Source organism: Solanum verrucosum, unplaced genomic scaffold, assembly GCF_900185275.1.
Source record: "Solanum verrucosum unplaced genomic scaffold, falcon-dt-bn FXZP01000131.1, whole genome shotgun sequence".
In the NCBI taxonomy this organism is placed as follows: Eukaryota; Viridiplantae; Streptophyta; class Magnoliopsida; order Solanales; family Solanaceae; genus Solanum; species Solanum verrucosum.
In genome coordinates this window covers 1,373,433-1,393,489 of record NW_026020352.1, presented here as the reverse complement: position 1 = coordinate 1,393,489, position 20,057 = coordinate 1,373,433, and the positions used below count along the sequence as shown (strand labels likewise).

Below are 20,057 nucleotides of genomic sequence, written 5' to 3'. Positions count from 1 at the left end.
GGTGTGCAAAAACCGAACCGACCAATAAACCAAACTGATAAAATGTTATTGGGTTATTGGGATATTAGGTTTTTAATGCGTTTATAAAAAAAATTATTGGGATATTGGTTCGGTTTCAGTTTTTCCTAATGGGTTATTGGATAAACCGATAACCTAATAAAATGATAGTTATTTACTACGTTACCCTTCCTAAATATTAAATATAAATAATTTAATACATAAGTAGATTCTATATTAGATTTGCAGTATCCTACTTAGTAGTTAGTACTTACTGCTTGGCGCTTAGTCTTTACTTTTTAGTTTTTACTCTAAACCTAGAGAGTAAATTTAGGGTTAGGAACGAGCCAACGGCGGCAGCAACACCAACAAGTTTCCAAGGAGGGTTCGCAACAACGATGATAGTAAGAACTAGGCGACAGTGAGGATTTTCTACCCTTTTCGAATTTCTCTTCTTCTCTAATATCTATCCTTGTATAATTTTCTTCTTCTGTAATCTATGCTTTTCTTATTTCTCCATACTCAATTCCTCAAAAAAATGATCTCGCTCTTAAATAATGTACCCGACTAGAATGAAACACCCTAATTTAGGTTACATTTGGTAAGCATTTGATTATTTTTCTTAAGAATTCTTTTTCCTTTTGAGTAATGTTGAAGACCTCCTTTAAGATATCTCTTTAGTTTACCATGAAATTATTTCATTATTGCTGCCTGATTAGTGATTATTGTCTAAATCATATTTTACAGAGACATAGATATGGCTGAAAATATTTCAACTGATGAGGTGGTGGTCCTGGGTGATATGCGTCAAACACAATCTGTTCAGCCAAAGGTTACAAAAGAAAGAAAAAAAAGGTCTCGAGCATGGAATCATTTTGGATCATTTGTTGATGAAGAAGGAAATAAGAAATCAAAGTGTAAGCATTGCGGTCAAGATTATTTTGTTGATTCAGTTAAAAATGAGACAAAGGCAATGCTTACTCATATGTTAACATGTACAAAGATGCCTAAAAGCGTTGATAAAAGTCAAACTCAAATAGGCTTTCAATCTGTTCAGGGAGGGAATACGAGTGATGTGGCTGTTGTTTCCTGGAAATTTGAGCAAGAACAATGTAGGAGAGCTTTATGCCGCATGGTAATTGTGGATGAACTACCTTTCAAGTTTGTCGAGAAGGAAGGTTCTAGAAACTTTATGAAAGTAGCGCAACCTCATTTTAAGATTGCTTCTCGTACCACTGTGACACGTGATTGTTTTAACCTTTTAGATGAAGAGAAGCAAAAGTTGAAGAGATTTTTCGGAGAAGCACGACAAAGAGTATGTCTGACAACTGATACTTGGACCTCTTTGCAACGGATTAATTATATGTTTATCACTGCACATTGGATCAATAATGAATGGATTATGCATAAGAGGATAATCAACTTCTGTCCAATTTCCAGCCATAAAGGTGAAGATATGGCTAATGAGATTATTAAGTGTTTGCGTGATTGGGGCTTAGATAAAACATTTACATCACAGTCGATAATGCTAGTTCGAATGACGTGACTGTGAAAGAGTTGTCTAAGATATTCACTAAACGGGGGATCAATTTCATGAATGGAGAACACCTTCATGTGAGGTGTATGGCGCATATTCTAAATCTTGTTGTTCAAGATGGTTTGAAGGTGTCTGATGTGTCTATTGAACGGGTTAGAAAAGCAGTTAAATACATAAGGTTGTCTCCTGCAAGGTGTAAAAGGTTCCAAGAATGTTGTGAAGATGTTGATATTAATAGTAAAAAATCTTTATGTTTGGATGTTTCTACGAGATGGAACTCCACATACTTGATGTTAAATAGGGCTATTGAGTTTGAAAATGTGTTTTTCAGTTATGCTGCTCGTGATTTTGGCTTGTTACATTACCTTCAGTTTGTTGAGGATCAAGATGGAAAGGATGAAGATGAAAGCGTTGTTGGTGCCCTTTTGAGTGATGACTCGGACAATGTAAGAAAAATTGCTAATTTTCTTCAAATTTTTTATGATCTTACCAGAGAAGTATCTGGATCACACTATGGCACAACAAACTCAAATTTTCTTAAAATTTGTCAGGTTTCTTGTTATTTGAAATAATTGATATCGAGTGAAGATGATAATGATGATCTTTTGGGTAAAATTTCTTTGAATATGAGAGAAAAATTTGATAAGTATTGGGCTACTCCAAAGAGGATGAACAAGATGATTTTTATTTCTTGTGTTTTGGATCCTCGTCACAAGTTTGTTTCAGTTAGCTTTGCACTTCAAATGATATTTGGGAAAGAAGGTCCAATTTTAGAGGAGGGAGTTAGAGACTACATGGATTTGCTGTTTGGTGAATATGTAAAGTCCCTTTCTAAAGATAAAGGTAGTCAACACTCTTCATCTTTATCTAGTTCTTCATTTTAAAATTCTAGTTCACTACTTTCAAGTTCAGGTAGTAGTGTCCAATCGATAGAATCTTTAGGGACATTCATGGGTGATCTAATGAAACATAAAGCTGAAAATACAACAACTGTCAAAACAGAATTGCAAATATATCTTGCTGAAGAAAATGAAGTTGAAAGCAAGAACTTCAACATCTTGTCTTGGTGGAAAATAAACTCACCTAGATTTCCTGTTTTTGCTGAGATGGGTCGGGATGTGTTAGGTATTCCTATTTCAAGTGTGGCATCTGAGTGTTCGTTTAGTACTGGTGGACGTATCTTGGATTCATTATGGAGTTCATTAACTCCTAAATTGGTGCAAACTCTAGTGTGCCTTCAAGATTGGATTAGAAGTGTATCACGACCTATAAGTGTTGAGGAAGATATAGATGTCCTTGAACAGCTCGAACAAGGTACATATATTTTAATTATAATAGTTTTAATTGTTATTGTAAATAGTCATTAACATTGTTTTGGTTGATTAACATAAATTTTCTATAGATTTGGCTAATACTAGCATTTTGGATGATTAATGTGGAGTTGAAACTCTTCCTTTTTTGCACTTGGATTTGGACATTTGGTAAGCCATTCTAGCTACAAGGTGCTATAAGTCATGTATTTACTTGGTTTTCAATGTATAAGCCTTCTGTCAAGAAAATAAATTAGGATATGAGGCCAAATATTGCATATTATTAAGCTTAACTTGCTCAACACTTATACATATTTACTAATTAGAAGTGTTTGGAGTCAATTAAGGGACATGATGATACTATAAATGGATTAGTTGCTAATAAAAATGGAATTGTTAATTTAGTGATTGTGCCTGATAGTCTGCGTCTTACCATGTTAATTTGAGGGTGGATGATATGCATTTGTGGAGCCTATTTCATTAAATATGTTCATTATTAAAGTGAGTTCAATGTAGATTTCAAAAGCATTTTGTCATTAAATGTAAAAATGCTACTGTAATAGTCTATTAAATTGGTGGTTGTCTTTTTCTTTTTAAGGCTTTGAGATTGTCTTGGTTAGGAACTTGGTGAGAATTTTGCTGATTATATGGTGGATCAAGCAACTGTTCAAGATTGTCTCGTTCAACTATTTTATTTTAGTATTAGTTTTAGTTCGTAATTGTAGGCGATAGCTTTTGCAAGTTTGTGAATGTTAGTAATTTGATTAACATCCGAAGTTTCGTATTATGTTTTGGCGGTAACATGTAATTATAGCCTACGTACTATTATATATTATTTTATGGACATTTTCTTATTGGGTTAACCGAAAACCGAATCGATAACGATCAAAAACCGATAAAAAATTTCTTATTGGTTTGTTATTGGGTTAGCATATTTTAAAACCGAAAACCGATAATACATAAAACTGAACCGATTCGACCGATGCACACCCTTATATGTAAGTACCCCGTGGCCTCGTTAATTGCTCAAACTCGTGATAACTAAGCGTTTCAAGCACCTCAGCATGCTTACCTTCCAGGCTTTCCACGGTTAGCAATTTTTCTTCGATAATGGTGCGTAAACCATCTCATTTCAATCTGTTCAGCAATCTCGGTGGAAGTGGAACTACGGGAAGTGCAGGAGCCACTGGAGGTGGTGTTGGGGTTGGCACTGGTGCAGTAGTAGGCATAGTGGTAGCTGATGGGGTACTGGTGGTTGTGGATTGAGACCTGGCACGGAGCGCTCTCCTTCAGTCAATCAGAGGCAGTTCATCCTCTGGTTCAACAAAATCTGGCTCCACAACTATTCCTTTCTTTGCCATATTGTTTTTCCTTTTTCCTTTATCTCCCGGTGGGAGATCTTGCTTTCTTTTCTGTGAAGGGTGTGATCCTCCTTCATTTATTGTAATGCCCTTTGTTGTTTTCTGAGGGGGGTCGTTTAGGTTTGTGCGTACCATTTCTGCAAAAGATCAAGAAGAAACTCAAATGCAAGTACATAAAAGTTATTGCAGATAAACTCATTGATCTGATCGACGAGTCGCCGAATCTCTTTGGCGAGCCAAAACGAGCTTGCAGAAGGAATTTGCTTAACAATGAGGTGAAAACAGCAATAGGTAGGATCATTCGGTGAATCACAGACTACTTTCGGCGAGTAGGATATGTAAAAGTGATAGTGCAATAGGGTTCCAGGGATGCAGATAAAGGGCGATTATAATATCTTCGGCGAGTCCCCGAGCATTTTTGGCGCCCTCAGACTTCTCGCCAAAAGTTACAAAACCAAACTCCAATCGAGGCGCCAAATCATCGGCAGGGTGGGGACATTAGACGAACCGCCGAGACATTCAGCGAGCTCAATTTAACTCGCCAATCCCCCAATCCCAGAAAATCAAATCAAAGCATGCACTCATGAAATTCAAATAAGACCCGCACTACCCATCACTCTCGAGATACTCAGACTTCCCCCAATCATCCTAACAACTAACATGCAACACCCCTATCGATATCAACTAATTCAAAGTTCAAACACTAAGGCATTCAATCATTTAAGCATTTTAGGCGAAGTTTACGAATTGAAAACAACATCATAGCAACCTATTTCTATCAGAGAGGCCCAACACACGTTATCCTAATACTATAACTGCAAATGAGTGCAAAATTTTCAAAAATAAAATCGGGGTTTTATAGACTAAGCTTGTATGCCGATCAAATAGCTTTTTCTAATGCTAGGCAGCAAAGAAATCCTAGTTCCGACCACCAATTGACAAATATAATACTAATTGAAGACACTAATTTTGAAATACTAATATAGGGTGAATTTGTGAAGCATAAAAGCGAGGGAAAGTGAATAGTTTGAAAGTTTTGAAGTCTTTGGCAATATATTAACCATCCAGTTCCAAGTCTTTCGGCGACGTTAGTCATGTCGCCGATAACATCGGTGATACGCCGAAAGACTACTTACCTTGTTGAGTTTTACAGGACATCCCTTATTTTGGGGTCCCAACGGCGGATTAAGTCAAAATCGCGAATAGATTCGGTGACTCGCCCACTGGGTCCTTGGCTCGCCATCCTGTACTACTCAACACCTTTCGCATTTTACCATAAAAAATCAGCACACCCTTATTCGAACAGAATAATTAATTAAAACGCAGTAAAACCTTGGGTTGCCTTCCAAGAAGAGCCTTATTTTACGTCGTGGCACGACGCAAGTTCTTACTCAATCTCCCTTTTTGGGGTTGACCCCAACGTTCCCAGGCAACCCCAATAGTTCATTTGAGTGGAGGGGAGGCACTGCATAACTCAAGAGCGACCTGATCAGCTGGATCGATCTAGAGTGAGAACCAACCATTTGGTTCAACACTTCAACATTCTCCTTTATCTCATTTATCACTCGGTCCTGTTCAGTGACCTTTAGGAGAATGATTTGCAGTATATCCTCAACACGGTTGTGTTCATTATTTCTAGACTCCCTTCGCTCATGAAGGGGCATGTACCTCCCAAGACTTGTGCACTGGTTTTCCACCTCTAAGATCTTGGTGGGCAAGATGTTCAGCTGAGTTACAAGCGTAGTTAACATGAAGTCACCCTCGACTTCTTGATTCGCCTCAAATAACTTGGTACCCCTTCTTTCGGCTGTTCTCAAGGTGCCTGTATAAAATCAAAAACTCAAAGAAAAACAAAACTAAGAGTAAAGTTAATAATCTACGATTAATAAGACGAAAATTCTAGTGAACTAAAAATTCTCAAATAACACCACTCCCCGACAGCAGCGCCATTTTGATGCTTATCATGACCAACGACACTAACCTACAGTATGAGTGTCTGCGATCATCGATAGTATAGTAACCTAACTAAAGGTAGGGGTCGTGTCCCAAGGGAGCGGTTTTTCAAAATTAATAACCAATTAGAATTTCATTCAACTTAGTCGTAGTTAAAGACATTTGCGATAAAAGACATAGTAAATTAAAGGGGGTGACACGAAAGTGTTAAATATCAAATGGGGTTTTGTAACAAGTAATAAAACGGCAAAATAAACAAGAAAATCAAGTATGGGGAAAGGTTCTTGGGATGTGACTGCAATATAAGTTGAGATAAATTGTTGGGTACATGCTTTCGATAGGAATTTTGCAAGACAGTAGTGATTAGGCTAAGCTTTAAATAGAAATAAGTTCCCTCTCGGGCAACTTACCCAGTTTCAAATATGTTCCTCTCGAACACCCATTTGCCACATGAAGACCAGCGTACGCCATACCTCACTCACTCTCTCGAGTTGAGTGTTAGGATATGTGACTAGGGCTCACCCTCTTGGGCTGAACCTCATGACGACCCACTCCTTAGGCCATCAGTCTAGTGGTTTTGGTTTCGCGACCTCCCTCTCGAGCAAGCAAAAAACACATGGGTGACTTTGTATTTGCAACTACAAACCCTTTAGATTAAGCCACAACCACTAGGTGGAATCACCATTAACATACATCTAACCTATTAGTAAGAAAGACCCAACAAGAATATCAACCCATATTTGCTAAATCACACTCCAAGAATGGGGGTTTTTAGCCACACATCAAGAAATAAGAAATTATGCCTAACATGATAAAGAAATCAACTGGGTATAAGAAATTAAACCTTGAATTAAGCAAAGGGAAGTGAATAGAGAAGACCCACTTCCAACTTGGGGAAGAAGAACTCCTTTCTTCAAGTCTCCACAAAACCCTCTCCAAACTTGAGAGAAATTATTTTTTAGAATATGTTCTAAAGTGAAAATAATAATAATAAATGTTCCACACTCCAATCTCCCTTAAGACTGCAACTCTAAATAGTATTTATAGTATTCACAGATTGTGCTACGGAGGATTGTTTGGCGACATTAGTCGAGATCGCTGATGAACTCGGCAATCCGCCCTTTGGTCAGCTCATCGCCTTCAGAGTCTTGCCTTTAGCATCCTTGCATTCTGGATCATTGGGTGGTACAGCACTGCTTCACGAAACTGATCAGAGACCCGCGGACTGTGTCATGCCCCGAGCTACCCCCGAGACGCGGACACGGGACCTAGGACGACAAGTGATCCCAAGCTAACCCTGCTGGCATGATCATGAGCATACTAAAGATAATAAACTGATACAAAAGATAATTCATAAATAAATCTGAAAATATGGGGAATACCCATATACTATAACTAAATATATCAAATCTGATGAGTTTAATACAAAGAAGTTATTAACTCAATACTAAGCTGAATCAAACTACGTCTGAAATAAGCCTCTAAACTTACTAGAAATGTTGGAACATGCCCCAACTAGTTCTAGCAAAACTGAAACTAAAGACTAAGAGTGATAAATATTAAACATGTCACTAGTCCTCAAAGAATGAGGACTCACCACTGATGCTGCTGACTGAAGATCGGGAACCGATCTAAGTGTGATCTGGATGTTGAGAACTTGAACCTATATCACGAGAAGATGTAGTGCACGTATGTGTCAGTACTTGAAAGGTACTGAGCATGCAGGGTAGAGTAAAGCTGAAATAACATATAACTGAACAAGCAATAAAGTAATGAAATAATCTGAACATGATATAGATACTGAATGCCGAGCTAACTGAATGCAATGACCAATTTATAACATGCTGAGACTGAATACTGAATATACTGATAAATGGTCAATGAAATAGAATCTGACTGAACTGTGGGAGGTACTAATAACCGACATAAAACCACATGAGCTAAATGTGGAGTCTGATGTATACGCCCCATCGAGAGGACCCAATATACCCTGCCAGAGGTATACAGGCATGCTGGCGTGATCACTAAACTGATGTTGCCCACAGAGGGGACTTACACCTACGTGGCCCGTAGTTCTAGGACTATATGGGTACGCTGAACCCTAGTCCAACTCAGAATTATGCTACTCCCAATGAATTAAGTGGTTAACTAGTTATGACTGAATTTCTATAAATACTGGATAGCTCGAAACTGAACATGCAAACTGAGAATGCAACAATTAATCTGTTAATGATGCATTCATGAACTGAGGCATGTATAACTGAATACTAAAATATCTGGCCTAGCATGTGTAATTCAAGAACTAAAGAAATACATAGCTAGGGTTCTGAAATTTATGCGATAAATTGAGCAATAACATGATAATCTGATTTGGAATACTTAAATAACTAATTCATGATGATCTGTTGAAATTCTAGAAACCCTAGGTCTGTTAATAATCATGGAATCAAGAATCTGACTGAATTCTAGGGACCTAATGGGCGAAAGGAACCCACTAGTGAAATCTTACATACCTGGTGACGAATTCCACGGAGAAATCTTTCGATTTTGGGGCTGGAATTGATGGAACCTTGCTGCGTTCTTGAACTAGGGTTCTTGATCATTTTCTCCTATCTTGATTCTAATTTTTTAAGTTTTGATTAATGATTTTGACTAAGGTAAGTTCTAGTTATGTTTCTAGGCTTAAACTGACTAAAACCTCATGATTTAGGGTTTAAACGACGTATCTAAGGGGTTAAACGAAATAGGAAAAGACCAAAAGACCCCTGAATTAATTGTTGTCGGAGTGACTGACGGACTGGATTGACGGGCCGTCATTCAATCGATGGTCCGTCGATTGGATCCGTAAGTCGAGTCTCCCCGACATGGCTTCACTAAAACGAGCATAACTGTTTACTCGGAGGTCGGAATTTAGCAAACTCGGTGGCGTTGGAAAGATAAGTAAATTATCTATTAACCATAAGTGATGGGACACATAATTCATTTTTTGCTAAGAGTTATGACCATCTGAAGTTGACCCATCAACAATTTTCAGCTAACTGGTTGCTAACCCTCATCTACGGTCAGACCTACGGACCGTGGATCGATTGACGGTCCATGCTGGTCAGCCGTAGTTTGTGTCAGAGGCTGGGTAAAAGAGGTCTTGATCCACGGACATAGACCACGGACCGTTGTCTGATCTACGGACCATGGGTCTGTCCGTGAGTCGAGACTTAGACAATTTTTCTGAGCTTGGCTGGGGTGGGGTTGCAGTGGTGAATCACGGACCACTAGCATGGGCCGTGGTCTAACCTACGGTCCGTGGATGGTGACCGTAAGTTGCACCTGCAACTTTTCAAAATCTGCATTATTGGCCTGATTCGAATACGGGGTGTTACATTATCTCCCCCTTGGGACCATTCGTCCTCGAATGAAGACTAAACTAGCTGAAATAGAGGGAGAGGATTGCAATCCCTACCACTAAACACTGAGAACTGAATTTCTAAATGAACTGAGTTCCAAGAACATGCAAATACGTTGAAAATTCAAGTACAAACTGAAGGAACATGATTCTAAGAGTGAATTTTCGCATGAATGACTGAAAAACTGAAGAGGAACTATTACCTCAAGATAGAATGGAATCGGAAGGAAATAGGTGAGGATACTTGGACTTCATGGCTGCTTCCGCTTCCATAGTAGCTCCCTCTACGGACTGACTCCTCCACAAAACCTTGACTGAAGCGACTTCTTTGTTTCTCAACCTTCTAACCTGACGATCGAGAATCTCAACTGGTACATCCTCATATGAAAGGCTATCCTTCACGGCCACACTCTCTAATTGTACTATGAATGCTGGATCACCCACACACTTCTTCAAAAGAGAAATGTGAAAGACTGGATGTACTGCTGCTAAGTCTACTGGCAACTCTAACTCATAAACCACATTACCAATCCTTTTCAAGATCCGGTAAGGGCCTACATATCTAGGACTGAGCTTCCCTTTCTTGCAAAATCTCATCACCCCCTTCATGGGTGACACTTTCAGGAAAACCCAATCATCAACTTGGAACTCTAGTTCCCTTCTTTTCACATCTGCATAAGACTTCTGGCGACTCTGAGCAGTCTTAAGTCTCTCTCTAATGAGTTGCACTTTTTTCATAGCATCAAGGACCGAACCTGGTCCTATTAAGGCTGCTTCACCTACTTCAAACCAACCAACTGGAGATCTACATCTACGCCCACACAATGCCTCAAAAGAGGCCATCTGAATGCTGGAATGGTAACTATTGTTGTAGGCGAAGTCAATCAGAGGAAGGTGATCATCCCAACTACCCTTGAAGTCGATCACACAAGCTCTCAACATGTCCTCTCAGGTCTGAATGGTACTCTCTATTTGACCATCCGTGTGTGGATGAAATGTTGTGCTAAGGTTAACCTGAGTACCAAGACCCTTCTGAAATGACTCCCAGAAATGAGAGGTAAACTGAGGACCTCTATCTGAGATGATAGACAAAGGAACCCCATGCAACCTCACAATCTCATTAATGTAAAGCTTGGCATAATCCTCCGCCGAATCTGTAGTCTTGACCGCCAAAAAGCGAGAAGACTTAGTAACCCTATCAACAATCACCCAAATGGAGTCATGCTGTCTACGAGTACGAGGTAAACCTGTGATGAAGTCCATGTTGATCACTTCCCACTTCCAAGTAGGAATGTCAATCTTTTGAGTCATACTTTCTGGTTTCTGATGTTCTACCTTGACTTGCTGGTAATTGGGGCACTTAGCCACAAAATCTGCTATATCTCTTTTCATACCATTCCACCAATAGACTTCACGCAGATCGCGGTACATCTTAGTGGCACCTGGATGAATAGAATATCTGGAGTTATGGGCCACTACAAGAATATGTTGTCTCAACTCACCCATATCAGGAACACACAATCTACCTTGATAGCGAAGTACACCATCTCCCCCTTGGGAGAAAACCTCCACTCTCTGATTGTGTACTTCACCCTTAAGTTCAAGCAAGATTAGATCACTATCTTGCTTTTTCTTAACCTCAACTACCAAAGAAGATTTTTCCCCATTTTGAACCGTTACACCACCATTTGATATGCTCATAAGACGAACTCCTAGGCGAGCAAGTTTGTGAACATCCTTTGCTAGCTCTTTTCTTTCTTGCTCAACATGTACTACACTACCCATAGATAGTCTGCTAAGGGCATCTGCTACTACATTCGCCTTACTCGGATGGTAATGCACGTTCATATCATAATCTTTGAGGAACTCAAGCCACCTTCTTTGGTGAAGATTCAACTCTTTCTGGGTGAATACATACTGAAGGAACTTATGGTTTGTGAACGTATCTACATGAACACCATACAAGTAGTGTCTCCAAATCTTGAGTGCAAACACCACTGCTGCAAGCTCGAGGTCATGAGTTGGATAATTCTTCTCATGAACCTTAAGTTGTCCGGAAGAATAAGCTATAACCTTACCTCACTGCATCAACACACAACCTAGGCCGACCCTGGATGCATCACAATAGATCACATAACTATCTGAACCCTCTGGTAGAGTCAAGACAGAAGCTGTAGTCAACCTAGTTTTCAGTTCTGCAAAACTTTTCTCATAATCATCTGACCATTAGAACTTAACCTTTTTCTGAGTTAACTTAGTCAATGGAGAGGCTATGGATGAAAATCCTTCCACAAACCGTCTGTAATAGCCCGCTAGACCCAAGAAACTTTTGATATCTGTAGCAGAGGTAGGTCTGGGCCATTGTTTCACTGCTTTTATCTTCTGGGAATCTACTTGAATTCCTTCACTAGACACAATATGCCCAAGGAAAGCAACTGATTGTAACCAAAACTCGCACTTACCAAATTTTGTAAATAACTGGCAATCTTTGAGAGTTTGCAGAACAACTCTCAAATGACTCGCATGTTCTTCCTCATTCCTAGAGTAAATGAGAATGTCATCAATAAAGACGATGACGAACAAGTCCAAGTACTGCTTGAACACTCTGTTCATCAAATCCATGAAAGCTGCAGGAGCATTGGTTAGTCCAAATGACATGACTACAAATTCATAATGACCATACCGAGTTCTGAAGGCTGTCTTCGGAATGTCACTATCTCTGACTCTAAGCTGATGATAACCTGATCTGAGGTCTATCTTTGAGAAATGACTAGCACCCTGAAGTTGGTCAAACAAGTCATCAATCATGGGGATAGGGTACTTATTCTTGATTGTGACTTTGTTCAACTATCTATATTCAATACACATTCTGAGAGAACCATCTTTCTTCTTCACGAACAACACTGGTGCACCCCATGGCGAAATACTGGGTCTGATGAAGCCCTTATCTAGAAGGTCTTTCAACTGCTCTTTCAGTTCCTTAAGCTCAGTTGGAGCCATTCCGTAAGGAGGAATAGAGATAGGCTGGGTATCTGGAAGGAGATCAATTCCAAAGTTGATTTCCCTTTCGGGAGGAACTCCGGGAAGATCTTCTGGAAACACTTCTGGAAACTCATTGACTACAGGAACTGACTCAAGAGTTGGGGATTCAGAACTAGAATCCTTAACCCGAACTAGATGATAGAGATAACCCTTAGAGATCATCTTTCTGGCCTTAAGGTAAGAAATGAATCGACCCATAGGAGCTAAGCTACTACCCTTCCATTCTAAGATTGGTTCGTCTGGAAACTGAAAACGAACAATCCTAGTTTTACAATCAACTAAGGCATAACATGAATGTAACCAATCCATGCCTAGAATGACATCGAAGTCTACCATTTCTAACTCTACAAGATCTGCTGAGGTGACTTTCTGAGAGACTGTGACAGGGCAAAATCTGTATACCCATCTAGCTATAACAGGGTCACCGACTGGAGTAGAGACTGAGAAAGGTTCTGAGAGAATTTCTGGGCTAACACTGAATTGGATTGCTATGTAAGGAGTTACAAAAACAAAGTAGCCCCTGGATCTAACAATTCATAAACATCAAGATCAAAGACTCGTAACGTACCAATGACCACATCAGGAGAATCTTTCTGATCTTGACGAGCCTGAAGAGCATAGAGCTTGTTTTGGCGTTGTCCGCCACCTATACCAGATGAGTTACCTTGCTGAGTCGGGCGACCTGCTGGTGCTGCTGAAGTTGTAGACTGAGCTCTACCATTATTCCCTCCTTGACCCTGTCTAGAAGGACAATCCTTCAATCTATGACCAGACTGACCACACCCAAAACATCCTTCCTTACCTGCAAGGCACTCACCCGGATGGTTCTTACTACACTTCAGGCAAGTTGGGTAAGTTTTGGTGCCTGAAACACTACCTTGAGACTTAGAGCCTGACACCCTACCCTTCTGATCATTACGGAACCTGGGGTATGGAACACTAGCTGATGAAGGGGCTGGAGTCGAAGACTTCTGCTGAAATTGCGAGCAATTTCCACCACCCGATTTCTGTTGGGAATACTCATAGTTACCTGTTCTTGCTTTCTTAGTCTCTTTAGCCTGTTCTCTAAGCTTATCACCCTCAACCTATTGAGCATGAGTCATGAGCCTAGAGATGTTCATGTCTCCCAACAACATAGCATTCCTACACTCTGTTTTCACTAAGTTTGACACTCCATAAAGAAACTTATTCATCTGAGCCCTGGAATCAACAACCATGTGAGGAGCATACCTGGAGAGTTGGTTAAACTTTAGCCCATACTCTTGGACAGTCATGTTACCTTGCCTCAAGTTCATAAATTCCTGGGCCCTTGCTTCTCTTAACTCGATGGGGAAAAACCTGTCCAGAAAGGTTTCGCTAAAACAATCCCAAGTAATAGCAGCAGCATATGTACCCCTGTTCTCCTTCCACTGAGTGTACCAGATATGAGCCATATCTTTCAGCCGGTAAGATGCCAACTCAACCCGATCATTCCCAGTGACCTGCATCACCTCAAAGATATTCTTGACCTCATCCAAGAAATTATGGGGTTCTTCACCAGTCTGCGGTCCTAAGAACTCAAGCGGATTCATTCTAATAAAGTCACGGACCCTTGGTGCTGTTGATCCACCATTTGCATTCACATGAGCTTGAACCCGTTGATTCTTCTGGTTAGCGACACTCTGAGCCAACATCTGAATGGCATTCCTGACATCAGCATTTGAGACTTCCTGATATGGAAATGGAGGAGTTGTGTTTGCACTCCTGGCATAAGCTCTACGAGTAGGCATGATCACTGAAACGTAGAACATCGAGATAGAATGGAATTAGATCATACCTTACGCACGATAAGAGTAACAAGAAAATGAAGATTTTTCCTAAGACACTTTGTAGGCTCCCTCTCATTAGATGTGGTGCGCACTACACACCCATGAAAAGGACTCTACCTAGTGCGGCTTTTCAGACATCCTAGGACACTTAAACCTAATGCTCTGATACCAAGTTTGTTACGCCCCGAGCTACCCCTGAGACGCGGACACGGGACCTAGGACCACAAGTGATCCCAAGCTAACCCTGCTGGCATGATCATGAGCATACTAAAGATAATAAACTGATGCAGAAGTTAATTCATAAATAAATCTGAAAAGATGGGGAATACCCATATACTATAACTAAATATATCAAATCTGATGAGTTTAATACAAAGAAGTTATTAACTCAATACTAAGCTGAATCTAACTACGTCTGAAATAAGCCTCTAAACTGACTAGAAATGTTGGGACATGCACCAACTAGGTCTAGCAAAACTGAAACTAAAGACTAAAAGCGATAAAGATAAACATGTCACTAGTCCTCGAAGAATGAGGACTCTCCACTGATGCTGCTGAACTGAAGATCAGGAATCGATCTAAGCGTGATCTAGATGCTGAGAACCTGAACCTACATCATGAGAAGGTGTAGCGCACGTATGCGTCAGTACTTGAAAGGTACTGAGCATGCAGGGTAGAGTAAAGTTGAAATAACATATAACTGAACAAATAATAAAGCAATGAAATAATCTGAACATGATATAGATACTGAATGCAAGGACCAATTTATAACATGCTTAGACTGAATACTGAATATACTGATAAATGGTCAATGCAATAGAATCTGACTGAACTGTAGGAGCTACTAATAACCGACATAAAACCACATGAGCTAAATGTGGAGTCCGATGTATACGCCCTATCGAGAGGACCCGATATACCCTGCCAGAAGTATAGAGGTATGCTGGCGTGATCACTAAACTGATGTTGCCCACAGAGGGAACTTAGACCTACGTGGATCGTAGTTCTAGGACTATATGGGTACGCTGAACCCTAGTCCAACTCGGTATTATTCTACTCCCAATGAATTAAGTGGTTAACTGGTTATGACAGAATTTCTGTAAATACTGGATAGCTCGAAACTGAACATGCAAACTGAGAATGCAACAATTAGTGTGATAATGATGCATTCATGAACTGAGGCATGTATAATTGAATACTGAAGTATCTGGCCTAGTATGTGTAATTCAAGAACTAAAGAAATACATAGCTAGGGTTCTAAAATTTATGCGATAAACTGAGCAATAACATGATAATCTGATTTGGAATACTTAAATAACTAATTCATGATGATCTGTTGAAATTCTAGAAACCCTAGATCTGTTCATAATCATGGAATCAAGAATCTGACTGAATTCTAGGGACCTAATGGGCGAAAGGAACCCACTAGGGAAATCCCACATACCTGGTGATGAATTCCACGGAGAAATCTATCTATTTCGGGGCTGGAAATGATGGAACCTTGTTGCGTTCTTGAACTAGGGCTCTTGACCTTTTTCTCTTATCTTGATTCTAATTTTCTAAGTTTTGATTAATGATTTTGACTAAGGTAAGTTCTAGTTATGTTTTTACGCTTAAACTGACTAAAACCTCATGATTTAGGGTTTAAGCGACGTATCTAAGGGGTTAAACGAAATAGGAAAAGACCAAAAGACCCCTGAATTAACTGCTGTCGGAGTGACTGACGGACTGGATTGACGGGCCGTCATTCAATCGACGGTCCGTCGATTGGATCCGTAGGTCGAGTCTGCCCGACAGGGCTTCACTAAAATGAGCATAAATTTACTCGGATATCAGAATTTAGCAAACTCGGTGGAGTTGGAAAGATAATTCAATTATATATCTAACCATAGGTCATGGGACACATAATTCATTTTGTGCTAAGAGTTATGACCATCTGAAGTTTACCCATCAACAATTTTCAGTTAACTGGTTGTTGACCCTCATCTACGGTAAGACCTACGGACCGTGGATCGATTGACGGTCCGTGTTGGTCAACCGTAGTTTGTGTCAGAGGCTGGGTAAAGGAGGTCCTGATCCACGAACATAGACCACATACCGTTGTCTGATCTACGGACCGTGGGTCTATCCGTGAGTAGAGACTTAGCCGATTTTTCTAAGCTTGGCTAGGGAGGGGTTGCAGTGGTGAATCACGGACCACCAGCACGGGCTGTGGTCTGACCTACGGTCCGTGGATGGTGACCGTAAGTTGCACCTGCAACTTCTCAAAATCTGCATTTTTGGCCTGATTCGAATACGGGGTTTTACAGACTACTCCTTTCCTCGCCTTTTGATCCACTTCCTTCAAGGCTTCACGTACTGGAACGAAGGACAGCTTATGCCATTTCGGCGACTTGCCAAGTTGAACTCGGTGATCCGCAGGATTCCATTATTTGTTCTTTTCGGCCCTATTTGCTCCGTTTTGCGTCTAAGTGTCCATGCTTCCACTAAAACATCAAATACCTGAAACTTCAGCATTTTAATCAGGTATTGAGGTAAAACAAGCATTCAAGGACACTATTTCCATTAAAACAAAGCCCTAAATGAGTCCAATTTGTGGACTCATCATGCAGCTCCCCCAGGCAATGGGGCGTCAGTACAAAATATCGTACAGAGTATGAAAGACAATAAACTATGAGCAAGTATCCTAATATATTGGATTAATCCGGTGAATAAATCAAGAATAAGATAAGCATACTGACCTGCTCCTAAATCTAAACTTATCAAAAATAATAAAACAACAACTTAACCAAACCCCCATAAGCTTGGCAGGTACAAACAGCACACAAGACTACCTTCCTAGGCCCCCATAAGCCCAGAAGGTGCCAATCAATCTATATACCCCTATCGGTAGTCCCCTAGTCCCGTAGGAAGTCACATAGCCCTCTTAGGTAATAGTATATCCCCGTAGGTAGCACATAGCTCTCTTAGGCATCAATATAGCATATAGGCAACTCATAGACCTCTTAGGCAACGACATGGCCCCGTAGGCAACTTATAGCCCTTCTGGGCGTCAATATAGCCCTGTAGGCAACTCATAGCCCTTCTAGGCATCAGTATACCCCTGTCGGCATAACATATCCATTCTAGGCATAGATCACATTCTTGTAGCTAACCACAATAGCCCAAAGGGCAACAATAACAATCCAACACCTAAAAGCGAGCAATTTAGTTATAAGCAACCTATACAAATAGCCTCTAAGTCGTGTCCAACATAGGAATGCTACTACTAAATAAGAATCCCGATAAGAGAGGATTATATCCACTCGAGCAGCCAACAATGAACAATAATGGCTACAAGTATAACAACGATAACAACTCAATTACATTGCTCCTAAGCTTTAAGGAAACATGTCGTAAGAAGAGAATAGCCTTAACATACCTTTTTCGCTGAATTCACGTGGCCTAACGACTTTTACTCATAACTCCCTCGATACTACAACTAGGTAGGACCATAATCAACACACAAAAATAAAATATACCATGACAATACGATAAAAGATATGTATTTCCGGCGCAAATTGCTATTTGTTGCTTATAAAAGCTAGAGTCGATGAAAGAAGGGACTTACCTCGATCTTACGTTCATAATATGCCTCAAAACCTTCAAATATATCCAAACCTTTCTTGTCCCAACTCTAAAGTGTGATATGCTATGAAATCGATAAAACAAATTATACCACGATGATGAGCCCAACGCGTAGAACAACTTTCATCAAGGACTTAAGTCAAGAAAATCTATACTTTAGTTGATCCTAGAAATGGGTTTCTCTAATTTTTTTGGTTCTTAGCTAAAAAATGAAGAAAAAGTTCGAAGAAGAAGATATATGTATTGTTGCACCGACCTAGGGCCCCACCTCACGTGCCTTCTTGCGCAGTACCACAAAAACGCAAATATCTCTCTATTATAAAGTCGTATGAACAAACAGTTTGATCCGTTGGAAACTAGACTCGTAGAACTTCGATTTGATAGGTCGTGGGGCCCATAAATCTTTATAGATTGGGAGAAACCCTCTGTGACATTTGACCCAAATTTCAGATAAATTTTTAAAAAGGAACTTACGATAACTTCCGCCAACTTTTATTTCGTCACTTACCTAACTTCAAAACTTGAGATGCAACACTTGAACACTTAAAATAGGACATACCACATCATTCTTAATTTATTACCAATCCTCCTTGTCTTTCCATGGAGATACGAGTAATTTTAGACGTTTTGAAAAGTCGGGGTGTTAAAGTTTGTTTCATTGAAAATATGAGTGGATAAACATCACAACTAGAGTTATGGAAACCATGACTAAATGATAATGACAGATTCAAATGTGAATAACTTTTGATTGTTAACTGCATATGTTGTTTCTACCTTCATAATGATTGTCTTCTAATGAGTGCACGCATTAGAACATGCCTATATTCATCATTTGTTCAAGAGAAAAGTCATGATTAGTAAAATCTAGAATCAAATTCCACTAACTCCTTTTAAAGGTTAGAGCTTGAGAGAAAATAACCTTCTTAACAAGTATGGAAGGGTAATATTAAAAACACTCTAAGACCGAGAGAGGAAGAGTGAAAGTCATCTAATAAGGCTGAAAAGCATTTAGATGTACCTAAATTGCTATAAAAATATAATATTGGCAATAAATCATTATTTGTATAGAATTTGAGTCGAAATTAAAAGGTCATGGGGAACACAATCCAAGTCTTGCTAATTCAATTAATCTTGAATACAAGCATTAGTAAGTTTATTATTGTTGTAATTTCCCTGTGGGATCGACCTCAACTCCAGTTGAGTTCCATAATTGACTTTGATAGTTTATACTTCTTAATTGAGTTGTAAGTTTGGACGTATCAGTGTTACAAGGTTTGATCAAAATTATGTCTGTCAATGCCAAGAAGCAGTAGACAAATCTCTTGACTACAAAATTAGGAAGGATTCTACATGATTTCTATTCATTTTTATGATATACTTAAATTTTTTGGTGTAAGGTTTGGTACTTGAGAGACTCATAGGATGTCTTTGCAAACCTAGAACCCAAAATAATATTGAATATTTTTACTTATGTCTAATAAATCACGATATAAAACAACACGATCACAAACTAAAATGATGGGTAGGATAATTCTTTTCATGAACCTTATGTTGCCTTGAAGCATATTTAATAACCTACCCATTTTGCATAAGTACACATCCTAACCCAATTTTTGTGGCATCAAACAACAAAACCTGCATTCCCTTCCGATAAGGTCAGCACCGGACTGAAGTCTATCTATCCTTCAATTCCTGAAAACTCTTCTCACATGCTTCGGACCATATGAACTTAGCCTTTTTCTGAGTCAAGGCTGTCAATGGAAGAAAACCCCTTAACAAACCTTCTGAGTAGCTAGCTAAACCCAAGAAGCTTCTAATATCTAAAGGGGATAGAGGTCTAGGACAACTTTTGACCGCATCTGTCTTCTTAGAATCTACCTCAATAACGTTACTTGAAACAATGTGACCAAGGAAAGCTATGGACCTTAGTCAAAACTCATATTTGCTAAACTTTGCAAAGAGTTGTTGGTCCGTGAGAATTTGCAACACAATCGTCAGATGATTGAAGTGATCTGACCGCAT

General features: G+C 39.6%; 1 protein-coding gene across 1 annotated transcript; it reads left to right on the top strand.

Moving 5' to 3' along the window:
• Positions 1–754: 754 nt before the first annotated feature.
• LOC125837572 (zinc finger BED domain-containing protein DAYSLEEPER-like) lies at positions 755–1,543 on the top strand. The gene has a single exon (XM_049516666.1). It carries the CDS (start codon positions 755–757, stop codon positions 1,541–1,543), a length of 789 nt encoding a protein of 262 aa, XP_049372623.1.
• The last annotated feature ends 18,514 nt before the right edge of the window (positions 1,544–20,057 follow it).

Coding starts and splice junctions, on each gene's coding strand:
- LOC125837572 (XM_049516666.1), top strand. CDS start 755: ATGGCTGAAAATATTTCAACTGATGAGGTGGTGGTCCTGGGTGATATG.